The sequence below is a fragment of the Amborella trichopoda genome, chromosome 13 (genome assembly GCF_054954075.1).
Source record: "Amborella trichopoda isolate Santa Cruz 75 chromosome 13, AtrichopodaSantaCruz75HAP2 v2.0, whole genome shotgun sequence".
Classification (NCBI taxonomy): Eukaryota; Viridiplantae; Streptophyta; class Magnoliopsida; order Amborellales; family Amborellaceae; genus Amborella; species Amborella trichopoda.
Window position 1 is genome coordinate 51,939,869 of NC_142348.1, and position 11,004 is coordinate 51,950,872.

Genomic DNA, 11,004 nt, shown 5'->3' on the forward strand with positions numbered 1-11,004 from the left:
ACAATATGGACTTAGAAACAAGACACGACATAACAGCCCAAGTCTATCAGGTCAAGTGCAGGTCGAGGTCCACCCCCGACTTCTTCAATCGGTCTTGGTTTGATGGACTCGAACCGGATTGGCTCTAATGGACCCAAACCGATTGGCTCTAGTTCTGAGTCCTAATCCTGGTCTCCCCAAGTCGGGTTGACCCGGTCACAGCTCTAAATACAACTCTTGATATGCATGGCTAACATGATCATTCCCTTTAACAACAAAGGCCATCTACAAGAAAGGAAAATGTAATTTTTAAGCTCTCAAGATGTATCAAAGAGTTTTTGTTAACCCATGATCATCTAAATTTTCTTGTACATGCATCATGAAATCAAATAATATAGATAGATAGGTACATGAACTTCCTTTTGTGGGCACTTGTGCCAATGTGCTTTGAAGATACATTGAATAAGGTCACAAAAAGGGTTCAACTATTTTTTGAACCTTTGGCGACCATTAAGATGCTTTGTTTCTTGAGTTGACCAAACGCTCGAGCTCATCGGATCCACCCACTTCCTCCAATTCCTATAAATCCACAATCAAATGTTGCCTTAATTCTCTCTCTCTCCCAATCAATAGCAAATATAAATTTTAAAAATCCAACAGCTTAAAAGGAAGGAAAAATAAGAAGCATGAGAAGTATTAAAAAATAGAAACCAAAATTATTGCATAACATATTTTTCTCTAATTTCACACCCAGATCCTATTTGGCGGTTTTTACTTTTTTCTTATTTCATTTTTGCCCCCTTATGATATTGGTAATATCCAATATTTTTTTAAAATTTCATTTTCTATTTTTTGTGACCTCTGTATGATATCCCGAAAAATAAAGCCGCATATGTCTAGGGCAGCTTGATCATAATAAATCTCTAATACAAGAAGCAACATTGAATTGTCCCATTCTTGGGTTAGGCCCCAAATATGAGCGGGTTTGATTTCTAGAGTATCGTACCACACTCTAAAGGTTACAATCATAATAACTCAAAAAAAGAAAAATGGGGGCAAAACTGGAATAGAAAATCTGGGTAATACGAACCATGTGGTAATTCCACACTTATTTTCTTGTCTTTAAATAGTCTTTCCTGGAGACGAGGTTTAAAGAAGGGGATCGATGACCCGGATCGACCACCCAAAAAATCGTGCCAGATTGGTTGATCGAAGATTCAGAGAGAAATATCGGCCAGATTGGCCGGTTTCATCCTCCAATTTTTCTAAAAAACCTAATATAAGTTCTAAAAAAAATAATATTTTAAGTTTCTAAAAGACAGCGGCAATTTGCAATATGGTTTTTATTATTATCTTAAAAATATGTAAATATTGAGAACCTGTCTCATGTTGAGTATTTGTTATGTATTAAATAAATTTTATAGTCAAAATAAAAATATGATAATAAAATGAATATCTCTAGTTCAATTTATTTTTTAATTTTTATACTAACTTAGGAGTTTTGTTGATTTTTAAAATAAGTTATACGAAACAAATTTAGTAAAAGAGGTTCCTAGAGAAATATAAAAGATAATTTTGGTGGAATTGATTGAGAGAGAGATTGTTGGTAGAGAGAGATGCCAAGGGAGGGCAAGGAATAGGAGAGAGAGAAGCCAAAATTTATTGGCCCCAAAATTTCTTTCATGTGGTGGTGAAGAAATGGGATTAATTTGTCTTTCGTTGACAATTGAATGAAGCAAAAACATCTATAAAAGCCTCACACAATATGAGTGGGCCGTTGAGTACAAGCAGTGCACACTCATAAATGCGTGAGGTACATAATTGGTCCCTACCGACCGACACTTTTTATGACATGGGTTGATACCTTTTGTTTTAATTTTTTTTTTTTGTTCTTTTAAAAAATGCACTAAAAAATAAAAAATTTCAAAAATATACATACCTAAGTTTTCTCATTCAAACTAGTTCAGACTAAAACTAGCGGGTTCTGACTGACAGATTCGACTGGTTTCTGTCAAAATTGGAGAGTTTTGTCGAAGATATGTCGGTTTAAAGGGGGACCCAGCCGGTTCTCGATATATAGTAGAAACCGGATTGACTTCAACAATTTCCGATCCATATCGGACAATTCCGATCCAGATCAACTATTTTTAAAACCTTGAAAAAAACAATGAGATGGAAGATACCTTAGGACCTAGGAAGAGTCCATATGGAACTCCATTGAAGTTATCTGCATGGTGCAACTGCATAGAGTGATTTTTGTCAATAAATAAATAAATAAATAAAAAGAGAAAAAACTCATGGCTTTTAAGACTTTGGCCTCCTATGTAAGAAAGAGGTTTAACCAAGATAATTCCAATATAAACAAATAACTTATCATAATATTCTATAAAAAAAATATAACAAATACCTGATGAGCAGCTGCAACCTTCTTCAAGTATGGGACATTCTCAATTGGTCCGACGGGGAATCGGCGATGAACGAGCCCGTCGTGCACGAACATGTAAGCCATCCCAAAGATTGTGATCCCTAATCCCTATAAGAAAAAAAAAAAAAAAAAAATTGGGAAGAAAAAGAAAAATTTTTTTTTTTTAATGAGGGTGTTGAGAAGAAAAAGATAAAAAGGAGAAGTATAAATGATTATTTATTTACAATAAATATGTCTTTACAAAATTAGTTGAGGGATTTTAAGAAATACATACAGCTCCAAAGCAAAGGCCTGGAAGTAATCCTTTATTGAAGAACCCAAATGCCATCAAAGACATGGCAGGAACTGAATTTATAATGGCAAATACATCATTCAGCTCAAAAGGACCTTCTCTTGGTCTATGATGAGACTGCAAATTCCAAAAAAGATAAAAGAAGAAAAGAAAAGAAAAAGAAGAAGAAGGGCAAAAAAGAACAAGAAAAAAAAAGAGCAACTTAGTAACCATCTTTCTTTTTCCGAAATTTCATAGAAAAAATAGATTATAAACGTCTTGGAGCGTGGGAGAACACTATATACTTAGACCCTCTCTGGAAAGAGACCTACTTAAGATTATTTTCTTGATTTGACCATTAAATATTTGATTTAGAATCACTAGTTAAATATCTTGAAGAAGAAAAAAAAAAAGTTCTTAAAACACTGAAGTCTGACAATCCAGAAATTGGACATTCCCTATTTAATTTTAGGATTTTTTTTATTCAAGATGATATGAAGTGGAGCATATAATCTTTTGGCAACATTTATGGTCCCCACCTCATCTTCCTAAATCAACAAATGTATTTATATTATCTAGGCCATGTTCTCATGTTTCCAACTTAACTAAGAAAAATAAACTAATAATTGTCATGTGCACCATAATGCTCCTAAATAGTATTTTGACAAACCCTTAATAAGTGAAATTTGTACTCCACATAAAGATCTAGTTGAGAGGAAATAAATTCAACCAAAACATAAAGAGATTTAAAAAATTGGTAGAATTTTGATTAAATTCCAACCTCATTGAATTCAGAATTTTTTTTTTCCCGATTCACCTAATTTTAGGACGGGATGCCAAAAATTTCATCCAAAAATATTTTATAGAAGAAAAATGAAAAATTAAATAGTGTTTGACATGACATTGGGGTATGAACAATAGTAGCCATTCGATTCATATCGGACAACTATGGGGTCACATGTAACTTATATGTTGTTGAGGTCGCATAGAAACATTTTCCTTATAATCAGACTTCATGTATTAGTCAATCATTCACAATTACTTAATAATCTATTTTTAAAATAAATTTTGACCCTGATTTCTAAGGAACATACAATATCTTAGATAGAGATCATTCACGTAAAAAAACAAAAGATGGGGGGCTTTTTTTTTTTTTTTTTTTTTTTTTAAGTTTTGGTTTGCATAAAGTTGCAACCTTAAATAAGGTGCACCTCCAAACTTTATCAAGAGACGCAATTTTGGGGTTGACAGTTGAGAATCTATTTTGAGCCATTGATTTGACCTTTTTTTTTTTTTTTCTTGGAGGGACCATCACTTACATCCATCCCATCTTAAGATGGATGGTTCTTGCCTCGGGCGCAAATGTAGAAATATATCCCCCAATGCATAAACTACTTTTCCATAGACCAAATATACCTTTAAGGATATTTGGAGGGTCATTGGGGGACTGATATTTGAGGCAAAGAAACCCTCCATGTGAAAGAAAGAAGAATCAATAAATTAAGACCAAAGGGTAAATATATAGAAAATGGGAAGGCCCATGAATTATAGCAAGGTTTACAATAAGAAAGATTAATAATAAAGTTAATATTAATATAAAATATTAAGAGGGTGTCGTACAGAAAGGGGGGTTGGGGGTACGTACCTCATGCATATGCCACAAGGAGGAATGCCATAGTGCCCTGTGGGCCCACCTAGCCCAGTGTTCCATTCCAACCTGCCATCAAAATTCCAAAGTTTCCTATTCTTAAATTCACTTCCCCAGAGAGACACAAACAACTTCGAGAGAGAGATTTTAAAAGTCTCAGCTCAGACACTGTGTGTGATTGATTTTTGTGGGTTGACGGATATATATATATATATATATAGATCGATCTTAGTAAATCTTAAATCAAATAAATAAATAATGGAAGAGGTTTTGGGTCACAAACGATATAGAATGAGAGAGGGAGAGAGATATTGTTAAGTCTTAAACCATAAAGAAAGTGAGAAAACTCCGGTTGTCATAAACCATTGAGAGTGAGAGTGATCTTAAATCATATAAAATGAGAGAGAGACTTGATTTTTTCTATAAATCATAGTGATCATCTGAGGTCCTCCGCACATGGATGAGGAAGGGTCTTATAGGATTATTATTTTTATTTATATATATATATTTATATATATATATATATATATATATATTGTTACCAAACGTTTATGAAAAACAATGAAAAAAGAATGCGTCTATCTTCATCACCTATCACGATTGTCCAGTAGTGTTTTATTTTTCATTTTTTTTTACAAATCGCATCTGAAATTTAAAATGTGTGTTCACCGAAAAAATAAATGAATCTATGAAAAATATAAAAAAAATATTTTTCATAAAATAAATTAATCAAAATATCTCAAAAATTTTTAAAGGTATTTTGGTTATTTATTTTTTTATAAATTTTTTTTTATATTTTCATTAAACGTACTTCACTACAATGTACGTACACTTTAAATATTAAATCTTTTCGTTTTGTAGAAATAAATAAAACACGTTCGAATAACGATGACAATTGGTGATAAAGGTAAACGAAATCACATTTGACGCCTGCGGACCCCGGGATCTATATATATATATATATATATATATATATATATATATATATATATATAAAAAGAAAAAGTATACAAATAGTGAGACGGGAGAGAGCTTAAACCAAATAGAATGAGAGAGAATGAGTGTGTAGACTACAAATATCATATCGTTTTTTCACCAAAGTGAAATATAAATATTCACGAATATACTTTTCCTATCCCAAACTCTGTAAAAAGGGGTTGAAAAAAATATGGAGCATGAGAGAGAGAGAGAGAGAGAGAAATCTGACCGCTGCGCCAAGGGCTAGAGCAAATGTCCCAAACATCTCTGCTCCAGGAACATCCCCACCCTGCTTCTCAAACAACCTTCTCTTAAACGACAACAAAAATCATCCCCATAAAAAAAAAACACATACTTTCTCTCTCTCTTTGATCTCACCTCCATTTGCCAATAAAACCGATAGTACACAGAACCAGCGGCCATGGTTGAGATTCCAAAGGAAGAAGCAATAGCTGCAAACAAATACACTTCTTTCTCTCTCTTCCTCCTCTCCACCTTCTCTTCATGCGGAGAAACCCCCTCTTTTTGAGCCTTGATCACCGAACCATGTTTAGGCGTGTGAAAATAAGGCATGAGGCAACCTCCATTGATTGAGGCCTTCTTGCTCAGTAAACCACGGTTTCTATAGAAGACATCATGAGGAGAGAGAAACGATTTGTGAGAAAAGAGAGCAACGGTGTTCATCTCTCTCTAAAAGATCGACCCAAGAGCACCCAAGAAGGAACTGATCCTATCTCTCTCTACGGAAGAGAACCCGACGAGGAATTGGAACACTCTTACTCTCTAGGAGAGAAGGATATGGAATTGGAGCTCTATATCTTTGTCCAGAAGAGAACCCAATAAGAAAATGGAGCTCTCTCTCTCTCTAAAAAAGCACCCAAGAAAGAAATTGAGCTCTTTTTCTCTCTCTACAGGAGAACCCAAGAAAATTTTGGAGCAAAGACCCCTCCTCTCTCTTCACTTATTGGAGTCCCCCAAACGTACTCTGTCTCCACGAAATCACACAAAATGCAGGGAGTCCCGCACACCTAATCTCTCGCTCTCCACAAAATCAAACACCTACTCTCTGTCTCTCTATAAAATCCCAGAATGCGACAATCTAAAAGCAAAACTCTAATTTCCACAGACTCTCGACCTCTCTCTTACTCTTTATAACTTTCTCTCTCTATCTCTGTCAATCAATCACTCTCTCTCTAGGTCGGGGCATTAGGAGGCCTAAGTTGGTGACCCAAAAGGTGTTGAAAAGATAGTTGCTTTCCATTGATGCATGGGAAGAGGCGCACCAATCACTTTGTGGCACCACCCCTCCACCTGCCCTTTGCGTGGCTCGTCCGTAAGGGACCGACGCCCACTACGTAGGTAGTGGTAGAGAGAGAAAAGTATTCTAAAGCGGCAGAGGAGAGGTGTCCAGAGAGGGGTGGGGGGCCTCTTTTTGACATGGATTGATTGGATCCCTAACCTTGCTTATAGAGAGAGAGAGAGATCATCGTTCGATCAATCCAACCCGCTTTTGAAACCCGGCAATCACGGGTCAGACTAACAAGTAAGTTGGTATGATCAACCGGTTTAATCAGGCAATAAAAAAAAATTATAAAATTTTAAATTTTAAAAAATATAAAAATATATTTAAAATATAATTAACCAAAACCACATTCAAATGAAGTTGAAAATTAATAAAAAAATATATTTAAAAAAATTAATTTGTGTTTAAAAATATTTTTTTTTAAAAATATATAAAAATAAATAGTCCTAGTCAAAATGCTTTCTAATATGAAAAATAAGATTAAAAATACATTACAAATAAATACCCTACTTTTGAGATTTTATATATATATTTTTTAAAATACCCGACGATTGGAGCATTGAACCTGATCAAAACCGAAACCAACAAGTGCTCGATTCTGGTTTGACAGGCCGAGTTGAACTGACCGTGTTTACTATAGTGATAGAGATCTCCATGTGCCGTTAACGAGAGAGATCATATGGTGTTCTAGAGAAGAGGAACCCTTCAATTCGATCCATATATTTGAGAGAGAGAGCCCTCTCCACTGATGCTTTGAGGAGAGATAATCTATTATGTGGTGTTTTAAAGAGAGAGAGGGATCGCACTATACGATGATTGTTATGCTCTAATACTACTTGTTGCGTGTGAAAGTTTTAGATATGATGGCTTAATATTTAACAAATAAAATATAAAAAATAAATAATGAGAACACAGATTTATGTGGTTCATCCTAAAAAGGATGTATCGATGGGTACAACCAGCGTTTTAAAAAATGTCGAGTCGAACCGGACTCGTCCGGTTCGACTCGGAAATCGTGAAAAGGGATCGGATCGCCCAAAAAATCGAAAATCGTCCGGTTCTAGAGAGAAACGGACGATTCTGTACAGTGAATCGCAGATTCACTGTACGGAATCGGCGAGTACGAACAGTGAATCGGCGATTCCGTATGGTTTTTTTTTTTTTTTTTTTTTTTTTTTTTTTTGTAATCCATGATAGATTTTTTTGTAATACTTGATCGATTTTTTTGTAATCCATGATCGAATTGTTTTTGTTTTTTTGTAATCCATGATCGAATTTTTTGGTTTTTTGTAACCCATAATAGAATTTTTTGTAATCCATGATCGAAATGTTTGTTTTCTTTTCTTGTAATCCATGATCGATTTTTTTGTTTTTTTTTTTTTTTTGTAACCCATGATAGAATTTTTTGTAATCCATGATCGAATGTTTTGTAATACATGATCGAAATGTTTGTTTTTTTTTTGTAATCCATGATCGAAATGTTTGTTTTTTTTTTTGTAATCCATGATTGAATTTTTTGTTTTTTGCTTTTTTTGTAACCCATGATAGAGTTTTTTGTAATTCATGATTGAATTTTTTGTAATCCATGATCGAACTATTTTTTTCTTTTTTTGTAATCCACGATTGAATTTTTTGTTTTTTTTTGTTTGTTTTTTTTTGTAATCCATGATCGAATTTTATGTAATCCATGATCGAATTTTATGTAATCCATGATCGAATTTTTTTTTGTAATCCATGATAGAATTTTTTGAAAATTTGTGATTTTTGTTTTAATCCATGATCGATTTTTTTGAAAATTTGTTTTTTTTTTTTTTTAATCCATATTATTCAAAGAGAAAACGAGAGAGATGATGATTCTGAAGCCACCCTATCCCAGCCATATTATTCACATATCGAGTCCCAACAGCAACAGTGTAGGGATGAGCACGAAATACTGTAAATTAAATGCTGAATGGCGGTTCATGCAGGGAAAGAACATATCAATATTCGCATATTCATTCAAAAACATGAAAATTCTTAATGGAGTACCCTCATTTTTTATTGAATTCCTAAAAAAACAATATTTATAATGAATTTTAATAATTTTTTCGAATTTTTTTTAAGCTTTATTCTGACCGATTCACCCGATTCCAGATCCGGATCGCCGATTCGCCGATCGGGATCGGTTTTTTGGAAGCCCTATTCGGGTCACCGATCCGTTTTTTAAACCATTGGGTACAACAAATCCATTATACCAATTAAAGTTATTTTAGAACAAACCTCGACACAAAACCCAAGTCGATCAAACCCTTTTAAACCTACTCTTCCAAATGGAAGAGGGCCGATCTCTCATCTCTATTCCATAACTAAACCTTATCTAAGAAGAGAACAACTTTGAGAGCAAACGAGACTTTATCTTACGGGAAACAACCAAAAATCTCTGTGGGAATCGTTTCTCTACAAGAAACCAACCCCTCGCTCTGCAGGAGGGGTCATCAATATTTCTCTTCATAATAAGCTCTTTCTCTAAGAGGAAAATGCATCTTATGCCCTAGGCGCTTGATCTCTCTCTCTCTCTTTAGAGGAACCACCATTCCGATATGGTAACACAAATAGAGTACACAAATTCTCTACATTGTCATCCCATATATATATATATAAAGTTAGGAATCGATACTAAATATGAAACTTCATATAGATCTTACATATATCTCAAAAGGCAAGAGATATATCAAAGAGTCCTAATCGTTTTTGGATTTCTATTTTCCTTAAGAAACTAATCAATATCAATATCAATTCCACATAATATGGGAATATATCAATCTTACATAATATGGATCGATCATAATCAATCCCACATAATATGGGAATATATCGATCCTACATAATATGGATCGATCATAATCAATCCCACATAATATGGGAATATATCGATCCTACATAATATGGATCGATCTTAATCAATCCTACATAATATGGGAATATATCAATCCTACATAATATAGATCGATCTTAATCAATCCCATAAAATACGAGATATTCTTATGTGAGTGATTTTAGATAGCATCAAATCCAACAATCTCCACCTTAATATTAAAATCGTCTGCTCACCATACCAACATCCATTGGATAGCTTTATGGATTCTTCATCTTTTGCAAAATAAATTTCTTCATCATTCTTGCTAAAAAAATAGTGTTTGCCATCAAATTTCTCCACCTCGAACTTTGCATTCGAAATATTTACTATCATACTGATAACCCAAAACTAGGGTTTGATACCGCTTGTTGTGAGTAGAAGCTCTAAACCTGATAAGTTAATATTTGGCAAATAAAGTATGAGAAATAAATCATGAAATACATACAACAAGAATACAAAGATTTACGTAATTCACCATAAAAAGGCTACATCCACGGGCACGGCAAACAAAAATCCACTATACCACTGAAAGTTACATCAAAGATTTTAGAACAAACCTCGACAAAAAACCCAAGTCGAGCAAATCTTTTTAAATCTGCTCTCCCAAACGGCACAATGCGGACCTCTCATCTTTATTCTATAATCAAACCGTTGTCTAGGAATATAACAACTTTAGGAGCAAACGAGACTTTATCTCACTAAAAGGGAAAACAACCCAAAATCTCCATGGAACCGCTTCTCTACAAGAAACCAATCTATCACTCAGAAGCACTATCAATGTTTCTCTCAAAAGCACTATCAATGTTTCTCTTTATATGAAGCTCTCTTATCTAAGAGGAAATTGCATCTTATGCACAGGATGTGCTATCTCCATCTCTCTCTAGAAGAATCACCATTTCCATATGGTGACCCAAATAGGGCACACAAATTCTATGTACTTTCATCATATATATATAAAGTTATGAATCTATACTAAATAGAAAACTTCATATAAATCTTACATATATCTCAAAAGATCAAGAAATATATCTAAGAGTTTTAATTCTTTTTCGATTTCTATTTCTTTTAAAAAACTTATAAATATAAATCTCAATCCCACTGGGAATATCTCAATCCTACATAAGATAAATCAATATTAATTAATCCCACAAAATATGAGATTTCTTTTTGTGGGTGATTTTGGTTAGCACCAAATCCATCAATGCTCGGGAGGAAGATATCTCTATGTGGCGTTTTAGGGAGAGAGGGAGATCTTCACGTCGTGTTTTAGAGAGGGAAAAAGTTTATATAAGGTTGTAGCCTTATAATATAGAGCTACGGATGCACCTCAAAAATCCATCGGAAAAATGTTGTTTTAATGTTACGATACCCTTTGATTAATCATCTCGACATCGAGATGTATGACCATGAAAGATAAAAAAATTTTAAGTCTAAAAAATAATGCATTTTACAACATATTATCTACACCGTCCATTTTCAAGATTTTCATATGTTTATAGAACTA

The 11,004-nt window shown here is 33.7% G+C and overlaps 1 protein-coding gene across 2 annotated transcripts; it reads right to left on the reverse strand.

Annotated features, from left to right (window-relative positions):
* Positions 1–265: 265 nt before the first annotated feature.
* On the reverse strand, positions 266–6,096 carry LOC18445852 (beta-carotene hydroxylase 2, chloroplastic). Of its 2 annotated transcripts, XM_011629377.3 has the most exons (7): positions 5,680–6,096; positions 5,531–5,590; positions 4,321–4,392; positions 2,679–2,813; positions 2,387–2,512; positions 2,163–2,219; positions 266–558 (listed from the first exon to the last, which is right to left on the reverse strand). In XM_011629377.3, the coding sequence occupies exons 1-7, from the start codon at positions 5,983–5,985 to the stop codon at positions 490–492; spliced, it is 825 nt and encodes a 274-aa protein (XP_011627679.1). In that variant the 5' UTR covers positions 5,986–6,096; the 3' UTR covers positions 266–489. The 2 variants fall into 2 exon arrangements, with proteins under 2 accessions (XP_011627679.1, XP_020530176.1); XM_020674517.2 differs by lacking the exon at positions 2,679–2,813.
* Positions 6,097–11,004: the final 4,908 nt, after the last annotated feature.